We start from the raw sequence: 26,156 nt of genomic DNA, 5'->3' as shown, positions 1-26,156 counted from the left end.
ATGATTCTTTCTCCTGCCGTGCTGGAGTCCTCTGGAAATACTTCGCCATCTCCTGAGCTTCTCAAGGCTGTTGTTCCCTGGAGGCTGGCCGCCTGTGCAGGCTGGCAGGGCTTGCGGCGGTCCTGGCACAAGCCTTGTAAGAAGCACTGTTCTGTGGGCCGAGTGCCAGGGTTCCTGGTATCTGTACCCAAAGCCGGCCCCCACCGCCCCCCCTCCCCACCAGGAGCTCTCTGTCCTCCTCTCTACACAGGGTCTCAAATGCCTTGGCACCACCAGCTCTCGCAGGCCATGACCCCATCCAGCCTCACCATTTCCCCTCTGAGTCTGGGCCCGTTCATTACAAGCCTTCTGAGTGGTCCATGTGCTCCCCCAACCCCCCCCCCCCCCCAACCTGCCGTGTTGCTGTCCAGGTGGCCTCCGGCTGTCATCCCTGTGCCACACCCGGCCAAGGTGATTCCTTTATTAATCTCCATGTGGCCTGGGCCCCTGGAGAGAGCTCTGGGTTCACGTCCTGACTCTTCCCCACTGTGCAACCTTGGACACACCTCCTTCCCCTTCTGAGCCTCAGGCATCCCTGTCTGGTACATGTGGTTACCAGTCCCTTTGGTTGGCAGAGTGACTGTGGAAAGCAATGAATGCCCTGTATCTGAATCCCCTCACTGACGTAGGTCCTCTCCAAGTGGTAACTCGTTAACTTCCATCTGCGACCCTCTTCCCCATGGGGCTCCCCTAATCCCGTCTCCCTCCTTCCTCCCCTTCACAGTCCCTGCAGCCTCTCCCTTACACCCACGTCCCCCTCAGCCCCCCTGCAGGGCAATTTCCAGCCCATGACTCTACTCAGCACCTCTTGGACATTCCACCCAGTGGTGTTCTCAGGCCTGGCGTCTGTGGCCACATTCGGTATAAGTACATTTTCCCTCTTGTTACAGCCTCCTTTCAACCTGTCTTCTCCTGACTCGCCTACTTCTCCTGATTCTTGCTCTTCACCTCTCCCTCTGGCCATCGGGGAGCGAGGGGTCCACCAGTCTTGACCTTCTGCCCCCCACTACCACCACTGTGAGCCCCGATCAGCACGTGCAAGTGCATCCCTTAGCCCCCAGCTGCCCGATGTGGTGGCCGCTGGCCACATGTGGCCACAAGGGCCCACTTGACATGCTGCTAGTCCAAATGGAGATGTGGGGGAATGCACCCCAGGTTTCAAAGACTTAATGTCAACAAAGGATGTAAATATCTTGTTAATGATTTTTGTATTGATTTCATAGGAAATGATACTATCTTGGATATATTGGGTGAAGTGAAACCGAAATTGATTTCATCTGTGTCTTTTTGCGTTTTGAACGTAGCTGTAGAATGTCGTAAGTCACACAGGGAGCTGGCACTCTGTTGGTGTTGGCGGCACTGGCCTGGAAGACGGAGGCCAGCCTTGGAGGCTCATGTCTGTCTCCCATGAACAGTGCTCAGAAATAGCAGCTAAAGTGCAGGATGGTGACCCGGGTCCATTTCAGATGCAAACAAATCAAAGCTACATTATAATACCCTATTTTATTCTAAGCAAATTATCTTAGGCTGACACTGGCAAAAACTTGACTCCACACCACATTCAAAATGAGGTGTATCTAACCAGAACTCAGAGGAAATAAAGCCTAGTTGTATTCTTAAGTGAGTTCTCTCTCTTTTAAAAAATTTATTTGGCTGCGCCAGGTCTTAGTTGCAGCATGCAACGGTCACTCGTTGCCACACTGGAACTCTTAGTTGCAGCGTGTGGGATCTAATTCCTTGATCAGGGATTGATCCCAGGTGTCCTGCATTGGGAGCACAAAATCTTAGCCACTGGACCACCAGGGAAGTCCTGAGTGAGTTCATTTAAGCTAAGGGGCACAGTTGGCATTATTTGTGTTGTATGAGGGACGGGATGATCCAGGAGAGGCATCGGGATTGCTTTATGTAACAGAAAACAGCACTGAACTCTTAGGAGACCTTAACGAATGTTTCCCTTCTCTTTTCTCCTCCAATGGCTGTTCCTGACCCACCTTCTCGCCCCAGGATTTGCGCAAGCAGGTAGCGCCACTGCTGAAGAGCTTCCAAGGCGAGGTAAGCGTTTGGGTTTCTTTTACATCCCATTAGAGCCACCTTGCTCTTCATCACACTTTCTTCCTATTCTCATCACATAAGCGCCACCAGCTCAAGGTGCTTACTCCGAGGCAGCCTCCCCAGCCGCACCAACCCATCATCCTCAAAGTGATGTTTCCACTGAGTCCGCCGGAGGGGAGGCGGGATTCAGGATGTCAGAAGGGGCAGCGGAATCCGGGGGGCAGCAGCTGGCGTGTCACACATCCCCCGGTGCAGTGGGCTTGTTCCCACCCCAGCCTCGGAGCTCACAGGTCCCCTGAGCTGTTCTGAGGCTCCCACCCTGAGGCCTCCTATGCAGAAGGACACGCTGAGTCAGTCTGGTGCCTTGGTGCCTGGCCCTGGGGGGAAGAGGAACTTCACAGGCAGAAGCCACAAAGGGTGGTTTTGGGCTCGGTATAAGGAACGTTTTCTAAAGGATCCTTCCAGAGAAGGGTCAGCAAGGTGGCAGGTGGGCGGCCGGTCACCTGAGGCCTGTGTGCCCCGAATGCTGCTCGTGCCCCAAGAAGGCAGGTGGTCCAGGTGGTGACACGCCAGCTCCTCCTCAGCGCCCTGTGTAGACCCTTGGTGAATTTCAGAAAACCAGAAATGGTGCTCGTGTGGGGGAATTACTCCCTCTCTGCCCCTCCAGTGGGAATGGTAGTGTTGTAATATTTTCGAGAACAGTTCCCAACCTTTTTGCCCTCAGGGACCAGTTTCACGGATGACAATTTTTCCATGGACCAGGGTTGAGGGGATGATTTCACGATGATTCAATCACGTTAGATTTATTGTGCACTTTATTTCCATTATTATTATATCACCTCCACCTTAGATCATCAGGCATTAGATCCCAGAGGTTGGGGACCCCTGCTTTAAAGAACCCATGCTGATGGGATCTCAGAAATCTTGTGTTCCTGCAACTTCTCAACTCTGAGAGAGCCTGGGGAAGGATGCGGGGAGGTGAGGGGGCGAGCAGGCAGGCATATGGTCCCGCAGGAGGCTGGGGAGCAGGAAACCAGGGCTGCCGCTGGGCAGACTCCAGCACTCGGTTGACAGCAGAGGCTGCAGAGGAGATTCCAAGACAGCGGGGGACACGTGTGGGAGCAGCAGCCACACTGCAGCTGTGGCGGCCGCAGATCTGAGAGCCGGGCAGACAGGCTCCTCTTCCTGTTGATAACTTCCTGCCGCAGGAAGGCCACACCCCCCCACCCTGCCCGGTGCTTGGCTCCATGAGACACAGAAGGACATCCGTAGCCCAGGTCTTGGAAGGACTTGAATTGCCCTTTCCTCAGAATTATATCTCCACACCCTCGTTCTCAGTAAAGCCGTCACCTTACGCCTGCCCACGTGTGACCTGATCTCTCCTTCTACCTGTTCAGCAGCTTTTGTGAGACCCATCGGCGTAGTGTTTCTCTGGCTGAAATAGCTCAGAAGTGCTCTTTCTGTTATTTGCTTGCTTTTCCTTCCTTTCTGAACCATTTCCAATCTACATACAAGTATTAGTAGAAAGGCTAAGGATAATGAACAGCTGAGCCCTCTTTACCCAGACTCCTCACCTGTGAACGTCATGCCGCGTTTGCGCCCCTCCCCCCCACCGACCCTTGTGCTCAGCATTTGAAAGTGAGTTACAGAGAGTGGAGGTGGTCACGCCCTCAGCTATATGGGCATCTCCTAAATTCAAGGGCATTTCAAATGATACTGGGTTTCTGTAACTGTCATACTTTAACCCTGCGTATCACAGCTGGGAAAATAACATGAATTTCATAATATCTAATGTTCTACCCAAAATCATATTCCCCCAGCTGCCCCCAAAATAGCTTTTATAACTGCTCTGCATTACATTTAGGGGGTATTTGCATTTCTCTTTTAATATAGACACTCTCTCCACGCCCTCATCTTTGTTACTGATTTTTTTTTTTCTTTAAAGAATCTAAGCCAGTTGTGTAGATTATCCCAGATTTTGATGAGGCGACGGATTTAGTTCTGGCAGTATGCATTACATTTAAAACGTCTGTGAGACATCTAGGCTTCCTATTTGCCTGATTTTTTTTTTAAGGCTATTTGAAAAGTAAATATTTTTATAACACCCTTAATATCTACCAAGCCGCTGCTAATTGCTGTATTTATATTAAACAATGTGTGCTTTCTAATAAGCTGATTTGAGTGGAGGGGGCTAAATCCTGCTTGTTTCTGAGCGCGCATAGGAGCAAGTAACTGCACATGGGGACCACTCATGCAGGCGGGCCAGAGGCAGCGTGTCCTGGTGCTTAGATGGGCAAGATCCATTGGTATTTGAAAGCGCCACTTTCTCTGGTAACTACAGGCTTGTTCTCATACCCATCACTCTAGGGTCTGCTGCTACAAGTTTATTTATCGGCTATATTCTTAGAGTTCATTCCAAGGTGCCTGAGCTACCCCTAGAAGAAAGTACCAGGTTAGGGAAACGTGATCTTTGCCTCAGAATTTGTATGATAGCTTTCTTTCTTGAGATCCCCAGAAGAAAAAAAACACACAAAATAAAAATGAAGTTTTCCAACTGAGAAATTCACAGAGGCCTTTAGAGTTCTGGCGAGAACACTCCTTTGTTGTGTCATAACATCATGGGAAATGCTAGCCTGCCCAGGGGGCTGCTTACACCCTTAGGTGTTCTCCTGTAAATCCAGACACCCTCCTTCTGTGGTTTGTGGGACCCGTGGTGACTCAGTAACTGCTCACCTTTCTAGAGTCCGCTTATTACCTCTTCACTCCTTTCTCAGGGTCAACGGCCGTCTCAAGTCTCCTCCAGGCCCTTGTGCCTTTGCACTGACAGCCCCTGGGCCTTTGCACGGCTGACTTGCTTCCCGAAACACTCTGCATTTATTCTTTTACCCGGCTTGCTTTCTAAAGGAGAGTCTTCCCTGAGCCCTGAATGACAGTCTCCCTTGCCATGTGCTCCAAGCTTGTCTTCATGCCAGAGACCCACCTGTCATTTGTATCAGTTCCCCTCTCATCTGTAAAATGTGTGAAGGCAGCTGCTGTGTGCTGTCCTGTCCATCAGCCATTGTGTCCCCAGCAGCAACTGAGAACCAAAAAGTATTTGGCCTCTCAGAATGGTTATTGATAAGCTATGGAACAGCCAGGTTTCCTTGGAGACAGTTTTAAAAGCACTTTTCCTCTGTCCTTTCTCCAGGATCTATTGCTGTTCATAAGGTGAGAGTGACCCAGGAAGGTATGCTCGAGAAATACCTTTAGAAGAAACTAGTAAATATTGATTTGTTAACCTTGATGGAAATGTTTGGGATCATATAGTCATAATGGTTATTCATAGTTGTTATAACAGAGTCATCAAGTTTAACTCATACTGAAATTATAGTTATTTATTGACTTTACCTAAATTTTGTGGCTCAGTGATAAAGAATCTGCCTGCAGTGCAGGAGACTCATGTTCAATCCCTGAACTGGTTGGGAAGATCCCCTGGAGGAGGGCATGGCAACCCACCCCAGTACTCTTGCTTGGAGAATTCCATGGACAGACGAGCCTGGTGATTTACAGTCCATAGGGTGCACAGAGCCAGACACGACTCAAGACGACCAAGCAGCGGCAGCAGCACACCTGAACTGTGGGCTTCCCTCGTGGCTCAGACAGTCAGGAATCTGTCTGCACTCCAGGAGACCCAGGTTGATCCCTGGGTCGGGAAGATCCCCTGGAGGAGGGAATGGCTGCCCACTCCAGTATTCTTGCTTGGGAAATCCCATGGTCAGAGGAGCCTGGCAGACTATAGTCCATGGGGTTGCAAAGAGTTGGACACAACTGAGCAACTAACACTCTCACTTTCATACCTAAATTTGTGTTTCATAAGCTGGGCAGGGGCGGGGGGAGGGGTATCAGTCCAGTTTAAGGCTTAGTTTAGTTCAGTAATTCAGACAGTCCCTTCAGTGAAGTGATGCTCACACTCTAGGAAAATGCAAGTCTTCCAAATGGTTTGCCCTGGCTCCTTGCTCCTCTCCCTGAGAAGGGTCTTCATACAGAGGTCGAGGGGGTGAGGAACTGGCTCAAAGCCCTACTCCTCTTGGCTGTAGGGGAGCTAGATACTCAACCCATGTCCTCAGGGAGGAAACTCCACTTAAGAACTAACTTAGTTGCTTATACTAGAGGGGAAATAAAAGACTAAAAATGCATGTGCTTAGCATCCACCTTAAAAAGTTGTAAAAGTGCGATAGAATAAGCTCAAATAAAAGTGGAAGAATGAAATTTTAACATATAATTGACAATATTGTATAAATTAAAATGGACTTCCCTGGTGGCTCAGCTGGTAAAGAATCCGCCTGCAATGCGGGAGACCTGGGTTCGATCCCTGGGTTGGGAAGATCCCCTGGAGAAGAGAAAGACTACCCACTCCAGTATTCTGGCCTGGAGAGTTCCCTGGATTGTATAGTCCATGGGGTCGCAAAGAGTCGGACACGACTGAGCAACTTTCACTTTCTAAATTAAATGAATGAAAAAGAAAAAGACCCGAGAGAGAAGCAGCCCAAATGTTGATTCTTTGAAACAAACTACTACTAGAAACAAACCACCTTCCTAAATCAAGGGGAAAAAAAGGTAAGTAATAAAAACAGGATACCTTTGCAGCTGCAGCACAGAGAGATTAAAGAGAAGATAAGGGAATATTATGATCTGTCTTATGCCAATAAATTTTAAAACCTAGACAAAATGGACAAATTTCTAGAATACTATGATGTACCAAAGTTGATTAAAGAAGTAGAAAACCCAAATAGCCTTGTAACTATTGCAGAAATATTCCCACAAGGCCTGAACAGTTTTATGGGAGAATCCTGTCAACCATTCATGGAACTGTTCTGTTCTTTTACAAAATAGGAAAACTTCTTTTCCTTCAGAAAAATAGAAAAAGAAAACACTTCCTAACTCACTTTATGAATCTAGCGTAGCCTTCATACCAAAACCAGACAAGAACAGTATAAGAAAGGAAAAATTAAAGCCAGTCTTATTTATGAATAGATACACAGAATTTTTTTAAAAGGCACTAGTAAGTTGAATCCGTCAAGCTCCATGTATCCCAAGAATCTCTTTGGTTTATCAGAGTTATTAAGGCAAGTTAACATCATTCTCAGATTAAAATGGAAAAATCTCAAGTGTGACAGGAAAAGAATCTGATATAACTTCAATATCCATTCATGATCAAAAACAAACAAACAAACCTACCAGCAAAGCAGGAACAGAAGGGAAGTTCCTTAACCTGGGAAAAGGTATTTATCAAAAACTACATTAATCATCATGCGCATTGATGTTAAAAACATTCCCTATAAAATCAGGAACAAGACAAAAATGCCTACTATTGCCACTTTTATTTAACATTGTACTGGAAGTCTTAGCATGGAAAATAAGAAAAAGAAATAAGTACAAGTATTGGATCAGAAGAAATAAAACTGTCATTTTTCAAGTGAGTCTCAATTATTTAACAAGGTTGCTAGATACGTAATCAATATACAAAAGTAATTGCCTATCTCTGCATCAATAGCAAGCTGAAAAAGGATACCGTTGCAGATAGCCACAAAAAAGTAAAGGATACTTAGAAATAAATATAATAATGCACAGGAACTCTTTCTGGAGAACAGTATAATGTTCTTATTGAACAATATTAAGGAATATTTTAAATGTAGAGAATTAAGGTATTTAAGGATAGAAATTCCCACTGTTATTAAAAACATCAGGGACTTCCCTGGTGGTTCAGTGGTTAAGACTTCACTCTAATGAGGGGGGTGTGGGTTTGATCTCTAGTTGGTGAGTTAAGATCCCATATGCCTCAGGGCCAAAATAACCAAAGTGATATTGTAACAAATTCAATAAAGACTTTTAAAATGGTCCACATAAAAATATCTTAGGAAAATAAAGGATCAATTTTCCCCAAATTGACGATAGAGAGTCATAGTAGTTTCAATCAAAATTTTAACAGTATTTCAGTTATGAAACTTAAAAGCGGCTTCCAGAATTTACATATACAAGAGAGCAAATGGTCAATAATGGTGAAACTGAAAGTCCCTCAGTCATGTCCAACTCTTTGAGACCCCATGGACTATACAGGCCATGGAATTCTCCAGGCCAAAATACTGGAGTGGGTAGCCTTTCCTTTCTCCAGGGGATCTTCCCAACCCAGGGATCAAACCCAGGTCTCCCACATTGCAGGCAGATTCTTTGTCAGCTTTGCCACAATGGAAGCCCAAGAATACTGGAGTGGGTAGCCTACCCCTTCTCCAGGGGATCTTCCCAACCCAGGAATTGAACCGGGGTCTCCTGCTTTGCAGTTGGATTCTTTACCAACAGAGCTATGAGGGAAGTCCAATAATGATGAAGATAATAGTAAATAAGAATAAGACAGAGAATTTGCCCTACCATATTATCAGAGCTGCAGTAATTGGCACAGGTACAGATAAATACACCCGCGGGACATAGTAAAGCAATCAGGAACTGACCGGTGCACATACAGAAGCCAAATACATTGCAGACATGGCACTGCAGGTCAGTGAGGCAAGGGTGGGCTTTTCAATAAACGGCCTCCTGACCTTTGGTTATCCTTACGGAATTAAATGAAATTGGATCCCTACCTCACGTCATATGCAGACACAAATTACAGATACAGACTTAAGGTAACAGGATGGGGAACACATGTAAATCCATGGCTGATTCATGTCAATGTATGGCAAAAACCGCTACAATATTGTAATTAGCCTCCAACTAATAAAAATAAATGAAAATAAATAAATAAATAACCATTAAAAAAAGGTAAAACTTTAAACCTTTTAGAAGAAAATGTAGAATATGGTGATTTTGGGCTATGTAGGATTTCTTACGCAGAAAACCATAAAGGAAAACATTGTTACGTTCAACTATATTAATATTTTAAAGTAAAAGCTTCCTTTTTCTCCTTGTGAAAAGGCAGCCTAAAGAAAGTGAAAGGTGAACGCCTGGCTGCTAGCTCAGTTTCATCTTTTTCAAACTAGGAAAGGGAAAAATGAAAGTGAAGAATGAAAGACATTTTCATTATGTGTTGGAAACTTACCAGCACAAAGATTCAAACCTATCTGAACCTTTTCATAATAAAAATCAAATGCCCCTGATATGAATGTTGCCCCCTCGGGCCATACCATGAACCAGTCCTACGTGGGGTGTCCTTGGCCACAACTCACAAACCAGGAGGAGATAGTTGCCACACACATAGTTGACAAAGGATTAGTATTCAGGAAAAAATATATATATATATATATATATATATTTATACACACACACACACACATATATATATACATACATATTTAGTTTTACCCGTTAATAAGAAAAAGACATGAGACTTCCCTGGTGGCCCAGTGGTTAAGAATCCACCTGCCAGTACAGGGGACACAGATTCAACCCCTGGTCTAGGAACTAGGGTCCTGCCTGCTGGAGCTTCGAGGCCCAGGTACCACAACTACCGAGCCTCTGTGTTCTGGAGCCCATTCTCAGCAACAGGAGAAGCCACCACAGCTAAAGAGTGGTCCCCAATCACAGCAACCGGAGAAAGCTCTGGGTCAGCAGAGAAGAGCCCATGTGCCAAAAATAAATAAATAAAAATAAACTTTAAAAAGCAAAAGAAAAAAGACGAACCTCCCAACAGGAAAATGGACAAAACCATGAACAGCACTCTCAGAAGAGAAAATCATTCAGTCAATGCACCTATGAAGAGATGCTTAAGCATCTCTTCAGGAAAATGCAAATTAAAATCATTTTGTTATTGTTGTTGAGTTGCTAAGTCACATCCACCTCTTTGCAACCCCATGAACTACAGCACGCATCAACTCTTCGTTGCCCCGCCTCCTTTATTGTCCAGCTTTCACATCCGTACATGGCTGCTGGGAAGACCATAGCCTTCACTGTATGGACCTTTGTCGGCAAAGTGATGTCTTTGATTTTTAACACTGTCTAGGTTTGTCATGGCTTTCCTGCCAAGAAGCAATCATCTTCTAATTTCGTGGCTGAAGTTACCATCTGCATTTAAATCATTTAAATGCATCTTACTCACATGTACCACGTTGGCCAAAATTCAAAAGTCCAGATAAGATCATAAATGGGTGTAACCTTTCTGAAAACCAGTCTGGTATCAGATTCTCCAGCTGAAGAAGCACATGTACTTTGACACAGCATTTCCACTCCCAGGTATAAATGGTATCCTCCGCCTTAAATAAATGTAAACATGTGCCCCAGGAAACAAGTTCAGGGATGTTTGCAGATGGTAGACAAGTGGAAACAACCCGCTTTCCATCAGCAGCAGGAAGAGTAAGTAGAGTGATTGGAATACAACACAGCAGGGGAAAGTGAGTGAAACACAAAACTGTGCAGTGCTGAGCTGTCTGTTTAAGGATACGGTTTTATCATTACATAATAAAACCGCAGTGAAAAGGTTAAACAGGAAATCCAGAATGGAGATTGCTGCATGCAGGCCCAGAGGAGGTTTCCAAGATTGTGAGAATGTCCTCACTTACAGGTGTTCGTTTCGTTGTTTAAGATTTATATATTCTTTTGTAAGGATGAACTACTTCTCTCCAAAAGAAAGAACTGTGCTTACAAGGCAGTAGCTCCATAATTCTTTTCTTGCACATCAGAAGCTGCATATTATTTTCTCCCACCTCTTTGCATTTTTCTTCTATGATAAAGCACATTTGTGAGAATGTTCCAAATGGCATTTGTGGGACACTCGCCCAGGCTTCATGATTCCAAGAAGTGGCTGCTGCTCTTACCTTTCTTGTCACTAGACTCCAGCCTCCTGGGTGGTGCAGCAGTAAAGAACCCACCTGCCAAATGCAGGAGACGTGAGAGACGTGGGTCCAGTCCCTGGGTCGGGAAGATCCCCTGGAGGAGGAAATGGAAACCCACTCCAGTATTCTTGCCTGGGAAATCCCACGGACAGAGGAGCCTGGTGGACTTCAGTCCATGGGGTTACAAAGAGTTGGACGCAACTGAGCACTGGATCTCCGAAGCTGTATCTGTCTTCTGTTGGCTCTCACTGTGAGGAGGATACGCCCCTTGCTGTGGGTTTGGAGCCCAGCTCCTGCTTTCTCAGGAACTGCAGTCCTGCAGGGACCCCCTATGCTGGGTCTTCAGTCTCTATGAGTTCCTGGGTTGTCTGAGCAGTGTTCCTACAAGTGGTGGCACGTGCCATCTTAGGAGGGAGGGAGGGAGGGAGGGAGAGAGAAAGGGGGACTCCTTCATCCCCCAGCCCTCTCAGCCAGGCTTCTCCAGAGAGCCGTCCATCCTGGACATACACCCACCCTGTCTGGCATCTGCCCCACTCGCCCTTGACCCTTTTAGTCCTCACCTCACTTCCCCCAGTGACATTCAGCCCACCTGACCCCCTCTTGAAAACCCCTTCTTTTGACATCCCGTGGTGCTCTGCCCGCTGAGTTTTCTGTTCACCTCTCTGCCTGTTGATTTTCAGTCTTCTTGGGCTGTTCTTCCCTTTCCTTCAGACCTCTCAAGTACGGCCTTCTTTGCTGTATCATCTCTGAGGATCTGTCTGCTGAAAACTCAGGTTTCTCTAACTTGGTCTTCTCTTTGGAGTTCCAGCTCCTATGAGACCTTCTGTGTGACATGACCTTACAGTTCTCCACAGGAAAGAATTCTTAACCCACAGCCACTTCCCCTTCTCCGGCTTCCACACCTGTTGAAATTCCCTCCTCCTCCAGCCCTTACCTTCTCAAGGATCACTACGGGACACCTCCTTTCTCCCATGCCCCCGCTTCCTCCATCCCTCCTCCAGAGCACACTGTCGTCACCTCCCACGTGCTTGTCCAAAGCTGTGTCATCTGTCATGGAGACCATTGCAGTGGTCCCCTAACCGATCTCTGTTTCCACTCTTACCGCCTCCTCAATCCCCGCGACCTCTCCTCTGTGCCTCAGTCCTTCCCTGCCCACGGCCTTTCAGGGCCTCCCGGTGCCCTCAGCCTCTGGGGTGCCCTGGCCGGGCCGCTGCCTGCCTCCCAGCGCCCCTGCCCAGCTCTCTCCTACCCATCCTGTAGGGCTTGCTTCAGGTGTCAGCCCTCACAGTGGTCTCCTCTGACAGTCATTCCAAACCGAGGCCCCTTTACTGTTTCTTTTGTAGCACGTTATTCTTCTGTTCAGAGTTCCTCCCTCTGTGCGTGTGTTTTTACTTCCCCCACTCTCTCTAGATTTCCCATCTGTGTTGGCCTCGTCTGTGTCCCCATTCCTGGCCCCGGGGAGCAAGCACCAGGTCCCCACTGGACAGGTGGGTAGAAGCAACAGCCTCACTTCACAGATAAGGATGCTAAGCCCAGAGGGGGGCAAACAAAGCACCCACCGTCACCCGGGTGACAGCGGCGAGGCTGGGCTGCTGGCCCGCCAGCCCGTGTTCTCCAGTGGTGGTGCTTGGGGAGCGGGGAGGCGGCGCCTTCTTCCCCTCCATTGTCTCAGGCAACTCCCTGGTCTTCAACAAGGACAGTTGGTGTTCATTTAGTGTAAAGTGCTTGGCAGACACAGCTTTGGGCTCCCTCCCCTTCCAACCAGCTCCTCCCATATCTGATCTGGTCCCCACAGACGTAAATATCCATAACTGTGTGCAGACCCTTTGTGCAGCCAGTGGGGGTCAGGTGGGTAGGACCTCAGGTGTCACAAGGGGAAGCTGCCTTGAAAGGCTCTCGTCCAAAAAAGTCCGAGTACTGCGGAAAGCAAAGGACTTTGCACATTTGCAGGGCTGTCTGACAGATTTAATAAAAAAAAAAAAAAAAAAAAGATGAAGTGGATTAAGTTGGATAACTATTTCATGAGTTAGTTAAAAGTGACTGAGAGTTTCAGGGGTGGCCCGTGGCCCGGGTCTGTTGCCCTGTCACATATTTAAGTGTCCAGATCTAAAGGCCAGGGCTAAATAAAGCCAGGGTGTCCGAGTGCTTTTCTCCCAGGAACATTTTGTAGGGGGTCAGAGGTCCTGGGCGCTGGCCCAGGTGCTGCTGCTCAGTCTCCTGTGACCTCAGGCGGCTCCCAGGCCTCTTTCTGTCTGACTTTGCGCCTCTGTAAAGTGAGTGTCTGAACCGAGGTAGTCGGCAGGGAGCCCTGGGACTCTGAAATCCGGTGTGACTCAGTGACCTGAAGCGTGGGTTGAGTGTCAGCAGCAGAACAGAAGAGGGGACGTTTTCCAGCAACTCGATCTGTTCCGAAATGGAACGCACGGCCATCCAAGGTAGTGAGTTTCCCATTCCTGGGAGTTTTCAAACAAAGGCCAGAGGACCACCTGTCAGGGGTGTCGTCAGCTCCTACCCTGTTCTTCAAGGCCCAACCCAAATGCCAAGGCCTCTGAGTCATTCCAGAATACTCCTCCGTACCTCTGGTAGAGCTTCGTTTGTATCTGTCTTGTGATTTTGAGCCTAAAGACATTCTGCCTTTTATTTTTTAAGTTACTGGAACACAGTTTAACTGGCCTTACACTAAGTCTCATGCTTCTGAAATCTAGAGGGTAGGGACTCTGTGTGGCACACACGTTTATGTCCCCATCATGCCTGTACTCAGCAAGTACCACATTAAGTACCAGCGGGTGGGCTGGTAGTCAAGAAGACTGGACCAGACTGATGGTTCCCAAAAGGTGGTCTTCAGAAGGCCCAACTGGCTGCCTGAGAAGCACCCACATGTTTCCAGAAATTCAGCTCCTCAGGCTCTTCCCTCCAAGGTTCTGATTCCTCAGACGTGGCAGAGATAAGAGTTTGCTAAGATTCAGTCATTTTACAAAGTCCCCAGTGATTCTAATGCATGACTGGTTGTCGGACCCACAGGCTAGGTGTCCCCCAAGGGCAGTTCCTCTAGGTCAGGTTCTGGGACTCCGTGCCCACTCAAGCACCTCAGATCCATGTGTAAGCAGCTCCATGATTTAGCTTTAAAATGTATTTCCAGGCGTCATGTCCGTGGCTCCTGCTCCTACCAGGCTGGTCTATTTACTGTCCCCGAACATGCCTGTGGTTTCCTGCCTCTGCCCTTTTCCTAAAGCCACGGCCTCCGTTATTATAACCTTTTGCTCTTCCTCACCTATAAAAATCATTTCCATCCTTTAAGACCGAACTAAAAGTTGGCCTCCTTCGTTCCTTTTCCACACCACCTCAGCCCGTTGCTAACTTTTTCCTTTCAAGGACCTGCGTCTTCTCCCCAACTATATATTGCCCTCTTTGCTAGACCAAGCCAGTTGAGGGGGGTGTTTATTCTCAGCTGAAATCCCTTCCTGCTCACCTTCTCCTAGTTCACCAAGTCCTGTGTTTGAGGCTCTGCCCCAGGTTCCTAGTGACCCACAAGAAAAATAAGGCCGCCTCCCCACTTGGAGCACATCAAAGACACCTGCTGGTTGGTGGTCCAGGGTCCCCAACAGGTGAGTGCTGGGCGGGCCAGGCACCCCGAGGACAGGACCAGCTCTGCTGGAGGTCAGCGAAAGCTGCTGTCCTGTCTCATTTCCAGAGGAGCATTCTTCTCAGCCAGGACGGCCATCTCCAGACTCTTGGGCCTCTCTACGTGCTTGGTAGTGGGGTGACTGTGGTGGCAACGGCCATAGTCATGGCAGGGGGACGATGACGGTGTGTTTTAACTCTCTCCTGCTGACACCCGACGGCCTAGTGGCTGCGGCTTCTTCCTGTAGGCCTGTTCCATGATGGCTCAATTAGGGGAGCAGTAGGACTGCGGTTCAATATTCAGGCCAGCTTCCTAATTGAAAACACATTTTCTCCTGTGAAGCTGCAGCTGGTTTGGTTCTGCTCATGCAGAAAAGGATATAACCTTGCATAACATAGGAAATGAACGGTTGAGAGAGAAGCCAAATTCAATTTCAGTCAGATACGTTGAGGCTAAGCCCGTGATCTATGGAAGCCAGGGAGCGCGCCGAGTGCACGTGGAGGGGGTGCGCTCAGCAGCCCATTCATCACGGCCGCCCGCCCGGTGCTCGCTGCCACCGCCGCCACGCTGCCCGTGCCATCGCGCCTGCCGCACCCGGGCCAGGGCTGGACCGCCGCCAAGCACTCCAGAAGTTAACCTCTTAAAGACCCGGAGCTGCTTTCTGTTGAATAAATGTAATTTTGTGGTCAGAAATAAATGCTTGTGATGGAGCTGGAGCTTTGAAAACAACAGCCCACCAAAGCTATTACAAATTGCTGCACGCTGGGGAAGTCAACAGCATACATCAAGATTCCGAGGGTACGGCAAATTGATTTCGGCCCAGAGCTCTGCAGCTATTCAATAAAAGTCCTATTAAGCCATTGTATGTAATGAACAATCCAGAGCAAATCTAATATTTTCAGCAGATAATTATTTTTAACATCCTCTCAGTAACCATCGGCAGAGTTTGTGGATGTTTACAGCGCGCACACGCTTGCAACAGGCTCTCCCCAGCCTACTTTGGCTTCTGCCAGAGGACCCGCGTCAGGCACCCTTGGACATAGGGCTCCCTGAGGGTGCAGCAGCAGACCCTGCCACAGAACAAGACCACAGAGGGCTCCGGGCTGGCCTCCCAGGGCCTTGGCACACAGTAGGTGCCTGGGAAATGTTTGTTGAAATGAAGTTGAAATGCAGAAAAAGGGAGCTCAAAGAACTCTAGAACAAATTAGTAAAGCGATAACATTGGCAAAGTTGACTCAGAGCCCGAGGCTCTAGCAATCAGAGAGTCACAGGTATGGAATTCAAGGTCCCACATGACAGAGGGACCAGTACCAGTGCCCACAGGGGCCCCAGGCTCGCCCGTTGTACTTCTCTGCTCCCTGACCGCTGGAGAAACACGGTCTGTGCCAGGGCTCCTGTCCTGGTGGAGCCACCAAAGGGATCAGCCGGGGCCACCTGCGCTCCTGGAGGACAGGTCTGCCTGTTCATTCTTTCCTTCAGTAAATGGTTACTGAACCATCTACTGTGTGCCAGATTAGACCTGAACTAGACCAGTATGTGGGTTTAGGTAGTTACCTCAGATGCGCCTTTCATGGATCTTAACAGTTGAGCAAGATCTGTACCCCCACATGGCACAGTGCTTGGCATGTGGCAGGCACTCAGGACACGATGGATGAATGGGGACGGATGGATGGATGGATGGATGGATGAAGGGATGGGCATGTAGATGGATGGCTAGGTGGGTGGATGGGTGGTTGGTGAATGGATGGATAGATGGAGAGTTAACACCTTTGGCGTATAAATCAAAAGCATTCTCTATTGATTGCAGAAAGGCTCAATTCTGTGTGTTCACAGTCCCAGCCCCATTCAGGATACCAGCAGGCAGTTGTGATATGAAGGTAGAAGCCCTGGACCTAGAGTTATAAGGCCTAGGTTTGAGGCCTGACTTGTCAGTGACCTTGACCTTCATGAAGTCAGTTCATCTCTCTCTTAGTGCCTGTTTTCTCACATAATAAATGTGAAGAAGTGAGGAGAGGTGATTTGAATGAAGATTAGAAGTAGTGTTTGTCTGTGAGAATAGACTGACTCTAATAGTTTTTTTTTTTCCTGAACTAAATTTATCCAGCTTGTAATATTCAGCTGGATAGTATTTATTTGAATACTGTGGAATTTAAATTATTAGGGTATTTTATTTTCCACAGATCTCCCTTCCCTTGGAAAAACTCAGTCTGGATGTTAATTGGGTTTTACTAAATGCTCCATCAATTTAATGCAGTAATTCCTTAAATGAAACTGACACCAACGACCAGATGGTCAAAAGAAGGACTGTGAACGTATGTGCATGACTCGGGAGGGTTGGTGAGGAGCACAGGGACACTGATCATAGCTGAGAGCCAGAGAGGTTCTGTCGCCCAAAAGTGGAGCAGTCCACATTCCAAACCTTTCAGACTCTACTGCTGCTCTCTTTGCTAGTAATTATTTGCACAGCATTTTGCTTCTACAAATCACCATTTCCATGATCTCATGAAGCCTTCCCCCACCCCAACCTGTTCTGGGGACATTATTGCCAACCAGAGTGGCTGGGTGGAAGGGCAGGAGAGAGTGTGAGGAGCAGACGGGGTGCTCTAGGGGGAGGTCTGTGCCACCTGGTTCCAAGCTTTTTGCTCTCCTCATCTCTCGCCATCTCCTGGTCCCATCCCGGAATCTGGCTCCCTCGTGCCCAGCCAGACGCCACCCTCCTGTCACTCCATCCTCAGCACCTCCAGCGAGGGTCCCAGGCTGAAGGAGCCCACCCTCAAGTGATGTCCAGTCCCTCACATGTCAGCCCCCTCCAGGCAAGCTTCAAAGCTGCCCTCGCTCTGTGAACCAGCAGTTCTAGGGGTGCTGGGCACATGCACTGCTCCTCCTTGCTGCCCCCGGCTTCTCTCCTGTGTGACACCCCGCCCGCCCCCTGCGCCCCCCACCCCCTGCCTCTCTGATGCCCCCTCTCTGGGGACACAGCTGAGAGTAGCAGAGAAAACCAAACAGACACATCCCAGATTTTGAAAGGAGACAGAGCTGGATTTGAGTCCTGACATCATCTTTTACCTGGGTGACCTTGAATGAGTCATTTTAGCTTCTCTGTGCCTCATCCGTATAACGGAAAATCTGCACTACATAGCAGAGACGTAGCAGAGACGTGTATGTGTGTGTATTTAAAGATCATGGTGTCAAAGCAGGGCTGATGAAGAGGAAGCTCTGGTTATCAGTCACAGACTCCTCCGGTTCCTTCAACCTCTTAAATCCCCCTGGAATAAGCCCCAGCCTCCCAAGGCTCTCACGCACACCTGCCCATCCCTGCTCAGGTGATCCTCTTCCTTCCCATCCAGAGCAACCCTATCACTTCCTGGTTGACAGCCTCTGGGACTCCCAGAACCTTTCAGCATGAGGCTATGGCCCCAGGCTTCGCCCCAGGCTGCCCCCTCCCCACCTCACACCCCCAACCACCCCCTCCCCCCCCCACACACATACACACACAAGCTCTGCTCCCAGGCGTAGCTGATCCTGCACTTGTGAGCAGGCCACATTGTGTTTACATGGGTTCCCCCTGCCTGGAAGCCCTGCCCCTCCCATCACATAGGAAGCTGCCCTGAAGTGTGCACAACACAAGATGCAAAACAGTATCTATAGCACCCTCCTGTGTGTGTGTGTTTTAAGGGAGACAATGTGTGTATACAGATGCTTATAAGTGCATAAAATATTTCTGGAAAGATACTCAAATGAATCTTTGCCTCCAGGCCAGGCATCTGGGTGACAGGTAGATGAGGATGGGAAGGAAACCTACTTTCCATGATATGTTTATACTTTTTGTCTCTCTTTTCTTTTTTTACAATTAAATGGTTTTTAGTGTATTCACAAATTTGGGCAGCCATCACCAAAATCCAGTTACGGAACATTTTCATCGTTTCAGAAAGAAAGCTCATGCCCATTAGCAGTCACTCCCCATTCACCCCACTCCCAGTCCCTGGCAACCACTGCTTACTTACTCTCTGTCTCTAGATTTAACCATTCTCAGCATTTCATGTAAATGAAATCATTCAACATGTGGTCTTTTGTGACTGGCTTCCTTCACTTAGCATGTTTTCAAGATTCCCCCATGCTGAAGCCTGTATCAATACGTCATTCCTTTTTATGGTTGTGTAATATTCCGTTCTGTGACTGTGTCACATTTTATCTGTTCATTATCAGTTGATAGCCGGAGGGGTATTTTCTACCCTTTGGCTATTTTGAATAATGCCGCTAAGAACATTCATATACAAGTTTCTTCAGAGAGAATCATTTTCATCTTTCTTGGGTATATACCCAGGAATGGAATAAGTGCAAAATAAGCAGACTTAAAATCATTGTGTAGTAATAACTTGCATGGCAAACCAGGTGTGATCTTGAGGCTTTCCAAAATGAAGGGCTTGACATTGAAAATTGGACCCTATTGATGACCTGTCTGACAAGGCTGGCGGGGAGGTGTTTGAATGGGGTCTTAATGCTCTCGTTTTCATTAACTAGTCCCTGTGGCAGGAGTTTATTAAATTGCAAATCGGAGACTCGGTTAAAAAAAAAAAAAAAAGCAAAATACATTAATAGTAACTCTATGTTCAATGTTTTGAGGAGCAGCCAGACTGTTTTCCTGTGTATGTCATTTTATATTTCTACCAGCAGTGTGTGAGGATTCCAGTTTCTCTACATCCTCTCTAACGCTTATTATCTTTTTTATTATAGTCATCCTAGTAGGTGTGAAGTGGTATCTCATTGTGGTCTTGGTTTGCATTCCTGATAACTATTGATGTTGAGTATCTTTTCACGTGCTTATTGGATATTTGTATATCTTCTTTAGAGAAATATATATTTAGATCCTTTGTCCATTTTTAAATTCAGTTATTTATCTGTTACTATTGAGTTGTAAGAGGTCTTTATGTATACTGGATACTAATCCCTTATTAGATACATGATTTGCAAAAACTTTCTCCCATTATGTTGGGTTGTATTTTCATTTTCTTGATAGTGTCCTTTGAAGCACAGAAGGTTTAAATTGTAAAACTCAATTTATCCATTTTTCATTTGTTATTTGTGCTTTTGGCATCATAACTAAGGTCATAAAGATTTATATCTGTTTCCTTTTTAGAGCTTTTGTAGTTTTAGCTTTTACATTTTGGCCTTTGATTCACTTTGAGTTAATTTTTCATACAGTGTGAGGTGGAGTCCACCTTTGTTCTTTTGCACATGGGTAACCAGTTGTCCCAGTTCTTCTCCTGCTGCTCTTTTACCCTTGCCACAAATCATTTGACCAGGGGTTTGTTACTGGGCTCTTAGTTCTAGTCTGTTGTTCTGTATATCTGTCCTTAAGCCAGTGCCTCACAGTCTTAGTTAATGCAGCTTTGTAGTAAGTTCTTATAGTAAGTAAGTTGTATCGAGTCCTCCAACTTTGTTTTTCTTTTGGGGTTACTGCATTTGCATATGAATCTCAGGACTAGCTAGTCTTATCCTTCAGTGAAGCCAGCTAGGATTTTGATGGGGATTGCATTGTACCTGCAGACCCATTTGGAACTTTTGCCATCTTAACAATAAATTAAACCTCCCAAACCATGAATATTTCTTAATTTCACTTCCAGATTGTTTACAGCTACTGTATAGAAAGACAATTGATTTTCCTATATTGACTTTGTGCGACCTTGCTGAACACCATATATGTTTTTATACTTAAAATGAATTCTGTTTACTATATACATATTATCTGTTCACAAAATAGTGTTTTAAGTGTCTCAGGTAGGCATTCACCCTTGGAGAAGCCTCTCCTCTAGCCCTGCTGTGGCTTCCCTGTGGAGGGTGGGGAGACGGCCCCCTCCACCCTGTGTCCTCTGAGAGTGGACGTGGAGGCTCTGGCCACAGAGGATAGGCTGGCACATGTCCTGGCACATTTTAGCCACTCCTTAAATGATTTTATTGACAAAGTGAAGGAATGAATGAACTAGTAAGACAGGAGTCAGCACATCCCACCTTGGAAGTGCTCTGCTGTTTACGAAGGTTTTCCTGCCGTTAAGCTGTGATCTGCCTTTCTGTAACTTCTACCTTTTGTTTTTGGTTTCTTGCTCCAGGGAGAGACAAGATAGCTATCTCCTCACAACAGCTGTTCAGATACACATTGATGGCTGGAATGTCAGATGTACATGAGAGGGCTTTGTAAACCATACAGAAAGACTGACTTTTATCATCTTTACCGTGTTGCTCTTTTATCATCTTTACCGTGCTCTTGCTATCCTCCGCCACGGGTCTTCTCTGTGCCCCCCACCTCACCCCCACCCACTCTTCATGGCACTGTCTTCTGGAATTCTCCAGTCTGTTACTCCTGGGAACTTTGGGGTTGGAGGGGTAGTTAAGGACTGTGTCATCAGTTTATGTAAGACGTACTTTCATGTCATGACCCAGGTCTGCACTGCATTGCCTTTATGACCAGACCTGCCCTCTGGGGTTTGGGCCCCCTGCTCTGAGCAGGGTAGGGATTTCCAACAAGTCCTGTTCAGTTCTCTGCAACAGGGAGTACCGCGAGCATGACTCTTCCTTACTGCCCTCTGGGTCTGGGTGCTGGGAGTCATGAAGGAACGTGACCTTGAGCGACAAAGCTGCTGGTGGCAGCTGGGCTCCCACTCCTGTTTCCAGCCTCTCATCTCTCCACATCGCTCCGGAGGTGGCCGGAGGGCATCTCCTCCAGGATCCTCTCATCTTTTTTGGCTATAGCAGAATTGGTACTTGCCAAGCATTAAGTAGACGTATACTTAGAGGAGAATTCCTGGGCTCTCAGCTAATGCGATCTTCTCTCAGAAAGTATGTTCCTCTTACGTGGCTGGGTTCAGTTAAAATTAGAACTGGGAAGCTGTGGCTTCATCCGCATCTGTTTTGGACAGGACCTTGGTCATTCTCTGTTGCCTTCTGGAATTCCATGTGGCTCTCACATCGTGTTTTGTTCTGGAAAGATTTCTGCAGCCAGACCTAGAGACAGAACTATTCTTTCGTATCCCTGCAGCTTTTCCGGAGCCTCACTGGCCCATGGTCCAGCAACGCGCATCAATTTGAAAATTGCATTAATGGTCTGTGTTTATTTCTAAGTCATTAGTTTGTACGCTCCCAGGGTGTAGCTAGCAGATTGTTCCTGAGTGTGCTATTGCCACCATGGTGCCTTAAATGTTGTTTAAGTGTCTCTGTCCTTGAGCCTTTCTGGCTTTCTGCTGGGCTGGATGGCAGCGGGGGCCAGCCTGTGCTGTAGTGGGAAGAGTGCAGATTCGGGCTTGTTCAGGAAGACGTGGATCTTTACTCAGCTTCTGCATGCTCCCGACCATTCCAGATACTCACAGTTCATTTCACAACCACTCAGCAATGCACTAAACAGATGAAGAGACCCAGGTGTAAATTAAGTAACCCGCCCCCAGATCCTCCAGCCATCAGTACCCAAGTCTGCATTCCTTCAAAGCATACAGTCTTTCCCGCCCGCACCCCCCCCAGCCACGTGGCCCCAGTCCCAGTGCTGAGCTGGGTGTCATCATATCGGAGTAGGGGTGTTGCTTGGGGGCTTGGTTCTGAGCAATTTGGTCAGTTTCTGCATCTGAGAAATGGCACTGCCCATATGGCAACCCCCATCACCATTCATAGCACGAGAGTTCTTCTCCCCATTTTGCAGACATAGACCCTGAGGCACAGAGAGGCTGATTTAGGGGCTACGGCTCAGCCTTGTTTTTCTGGCACTGTACCATCTCCTGGCCCCAGGTGCCTCCGGCCTGCCTACCACCTGTGCCTGACAAGTTTGAGCAACACCCTGAAAGGATGACCCATTTCCACTTCAAAATATGCCACACTGGGCAGTCATCAAGGCCCGTCATTCTGTTTCGTATCTTTTTGGTGATCCCTGGGCCCTTGCACCAAGTCCACGCTGTTGTCCATCTGCGCTTCACAGCTGGCATGACAAGGCACTCTGTGTGTGGCCATGGGGGTAGCCCAACTGGGCTGTGTCCAGCATCCACAGCAGCCCGTTCAGGGTACCCAGTGAATAGCACCCTTTTCACTGTGAGTGGAGTGTGCAGCAGTCATGGCCCTGGGACTCAGGCCACCCTGGCAGAGATGCTGGACTCACCAGCCCACAAGCAGAGCGTAACAGCAGCCACCAAGGCTCCAAGCCTCCCAAGCGTTCGGCCCACTTGCTGGCAATGTGCACGCATTTTTTAAAAATACTTACAAAAAGCCTGTGAAGAGGTCTTATTTGCTCCCTTTTAGAGGTGACTTACCCTGACTGGTTCCTCTCCACTCACAAAGCCCCTCTCTGCTCTGCCCTCCACTGACACCTCCTCCCCCAGGGTCCTCTAGTTCTGACTAGGGCAGTTGGCTCCTCTAAACCAGACCAGAGATTGGCTGTCATGATGCTGCGTTTCTTTTTCTTGTTCAGTCACTCAGTCATGACCGACTCTTTTCAGCCCAATGAACTGCAGCAAAACAGTCTTCCCTGGCCTTCACCATCTCCCAGAGTTTGCTCAAACTCATGTCCATTGAGTCGGTGATGCCATTCAACCATCTCATCCTCTGTCGTCCCCTTCTCCTCCTGCCTTCAGGCTTTCCCAGCTTCAGGGTCTTTTCCAGTGATTCAGCTCTTCACATCAGGTGGCCAAAGTATTGGAGCTTCAGCTTCAGCATCAATCCTTCCAACGAATATTCCAGGCTGATTTCCTTTAGGATGTACTGGTTTGATCTCCTTGCAGCCCAAGGGACTCTCAAGGGTCTTCTCCAGCACCACACTACTTAGACTAAAGTGCAGTGGATAGTACCAACCTTCTCGAAGCTCTCAACTGTAGAAAACTACCTTCTCTACCCTGATCTTCCAAGGTCCTCGATGTTATAAAAGTCACCAGTGAGCCTAGAGGCCTCTCTTGACCTGTGCAGACTTCTCAGCCTGGAATCTACCCTTGTTCATGCGCAGACATACCCCAGGAGGCCTCCCTTGTTAGTCAAGACCTGGGGGCTGGCGGGGTGGGGGGGGGGGTGGGGGAGGCGGGGGGCGGTGGAGGTCAAGAGAGGAAGGTGCTTCTGACCTGGCCTGGGACAGACCATAGGTTGGGGAGAGGATGCTTCCAGATGTGAGGCATCCTTGCTCAATGTGGGAAGTGGGCAGAAAGAGACTCACTATGAGCTCAGGTAGTACAAGGACCAGCACAGCTGCAGTGTGCAGGCTACTCACTGCGGCAACTTTTGCTGCCGAGCACGAGCTTTAGGGCTCTTGGACTCGGTAGCTGTGGCCACAGGCTTAGTTGCTGGAGGCATGTGGGATATTCCCGGACCACGGATGGAACCCGTGTCCCCTGCATTGACGGGCAGACTCTTAACCACTGGACACTGGACCACCAGGGAAGTCCCACATGTTGTCTTTATTCAGAGATCGCAGTGCAAGAAGCGGCTCCTCTGAGGTTGTGCTGTTCTCACGGCAGGGAGAGCTGAACCACACACTCACTCTTAGGTCTTACACGCAGACAAAGCATGTGGCATCACCACTTATGTCCCACGTGGCCCAGTCTGCCACCTGTGGGCCAGAAAGCCCCCACAAGTCATGTGGCCGTGGGCAGAGACAGGCGATGCCCTCACAGGGAGGGCAGACGGTGAGGGGAACAGTCGCTCACACCCTATAGGACGCCCCACGTCCCACAGTGCAGCTCTGCTAGCTCCCAAAAGGTTAGGTGTTTGCTCACCCCTTCTAAATCTCGGGAGTCTCACTGTCGATTTCCATTAACGGCCTCTAGCCCTGGCCTCTGAGTTCTCATCCTGCTGGAAGCAAATATTAATTGAGATTTGAAATAAAACCCCTTTTTGTAGACCTTTATCTTGAATGTTAATCCTTATTACAGAAAAGCCCAACTCAGCATTATAAAAGTGATGTTGAAAGGATAACTGTTGGATCCAGGAAACTCTTGGTAGAATCACAGGATGGGCGTCTGGGTGGGGTGGGGATGAGAAGTTCAACGTAAGAGGCCGGCCGGAGACCACGGAGATGTATGATGGGAAAGGATGCTCCCCTGCGCTGGCTCCAACCAGGTGCCTATCATCAGAGAAGCAGGTTACCCCCCTGCTGACGAGTCACAGCACTCTCTACACAGTAAGCATTTTCATAGACTTCAAGCTGTACCCCTTCATGATTTGCTCACTTCTGCAAATAAAACAGTTGACCAATGTAGGTAAATATTTATCCACACAATAAATATGTATTCAGCACCTACTATGCGCTCGCCGTCAGGAGGAAAGCCTAGCACGGGCTCTCAGGGAATCCCAGGTCTCCCGACGGAGCCTCATCTGCAGTCCTGGACCTTTGGGACAATCCCATGTGGTGATGGGAGTGGCCGGCAGCCTGGAGACGATCAGCTGAGCCTGGAGGATCAGAGGAACATTCCAAGGAGGCGCCTTCCAGGCTGCGGGGAAACTGCTCACGTATTGAGGGAATAGGGAGTGACCGGGTGTGGCTGGAGTGCGAGGCGAGGCGGGTCCCCAGAGCAGAACAGGTTTTACCCGGAGCCTGAGCACCGCCAGAGCTTCTCCAGATCTGTCCGAGCTCCGCCAACAGCAGCCCCTCTGTCCTCTGCTGCTCCTCGCGGTGGCCCTGCGGGCGTGTGGGCGGTAGACAGAGTCTCTGCCTCCGGCTAGCTTTGCACATTAAGTAGCCAGAATGTCTAACCCAGGACCTGCCATCCAATCTGTGCCTAAGACCTCACCGCAGACCTCTTCTCGTTCACAAACCTCTTACCCCTTGTGCCAAGCGGCTGCCACGCCGAGTTCTGGCTCAAAGGTAGGCGCTGAGGGCGTGAGGATGAAGATGACGCCGTCTCTTCCTCTCTCACAACACGATAAGGGGGACAGACGGGGCCCCACTTCCCTGCACCAGGCACTGAGCACTTCATCCCCCTGGGCTCCCCCACCCGCCCAGCCCTGGTCGGTGGGACTGGCACACAAGGCCGGCCAGCCTGGCTCCAGGGGAACCCGGCACAGGCACCCTGGGGCCAGTGGAGCCTGCACTGAATCTGGCAGCACAGCCAGGTCTTCAGGGGGCAGAGATGCCAACAAGGGGCGCTCAAGGAAGAGAAAGCATGGAAGTGAGCAGCCCCAGGCCACAGCATGGGAGAGCCCACCCCAGAAAAGATGGAGCTGGGTGAGGGGGAGGACAGACCCAAACTCCGAGCCCAAGCCCGCGGCAGGAGTCAAAAGAGTGAGTGAGCAGAGGAAGTCTCAAAATTGCCAGCATCAACAAATGCTTCCAGGTTTGGAAACCTTGGAAGAAGGCTTGGGGGACTTCATCAAGGAGAAACTCACCCACACATGGCGCTCTCGCCACCTCTCTCAAGAATCCTCAGCCCAGTTGCCTAATGCGTTAATAAAGTTCAGCAGCCTGGCCTCGTTCTCACAGGACTGGGTTGAGTGTCCTTGCATCTGTGCAAACAGAACACAAAGAAGACACAGGCTCGAGGTTCCTGTACTAATTTGCTCGGGCTGCCGTAACCAAGTGCCGCAGACTGAGCGGCCTCCACAGCAGGCACATGCTTCTCACAGTCTGGAGGCCAGAGGCCAAGGTCAGGGTGTCTGCAGGGCTGGCTCCTTCTGAGGGCCATGAG

At 48.5% G+C, this 26,156-nt stretch overlaps 1 protein-coding gene across 3 annotated transcripts in view; it reads left to right on the top strand.

The window, feature by feature from the left end:
• CUX1 (cut like homeobox 1) overlaps positions 1-26,156 on the top strand; it is a 347,872-nt gene that overhangs the window by 160,707 nt on the left and 161,009 nt on the right. For all 3 annotated transcript variants that reach the window (XM_061153495.1, XM_061153494.1, XM_061153492.1), the window contains exon 3: positions 2,044-2,091. In XM_061153495.1, the coding sequence (XP_061009478.1) occupies positions 2,044-2,091 (48 nt within the window). The remainder of the gene's footprint in view (positions 1-2,043; positions 2,092-26,156) is intronic.

The sequence above is a fragment of the Dama dama genome, chromosome 10 (assembly GCF_033118175.1).
Source record: "Dama dama isolate Ldn47 chromosome 10, ASM3311817v1, whole genome shotgun sequence".
Taxonomy (NCBI): Eukaryota; Metazoa; Chordata; class Mammalia; order Artiodactyla; family Cervidae; genus Dama; species Dama dama.
Note: the sequence above shows the minus strand (reverse complement) of the source record. Positions and strands in the feature narration are given on the sequence as shown.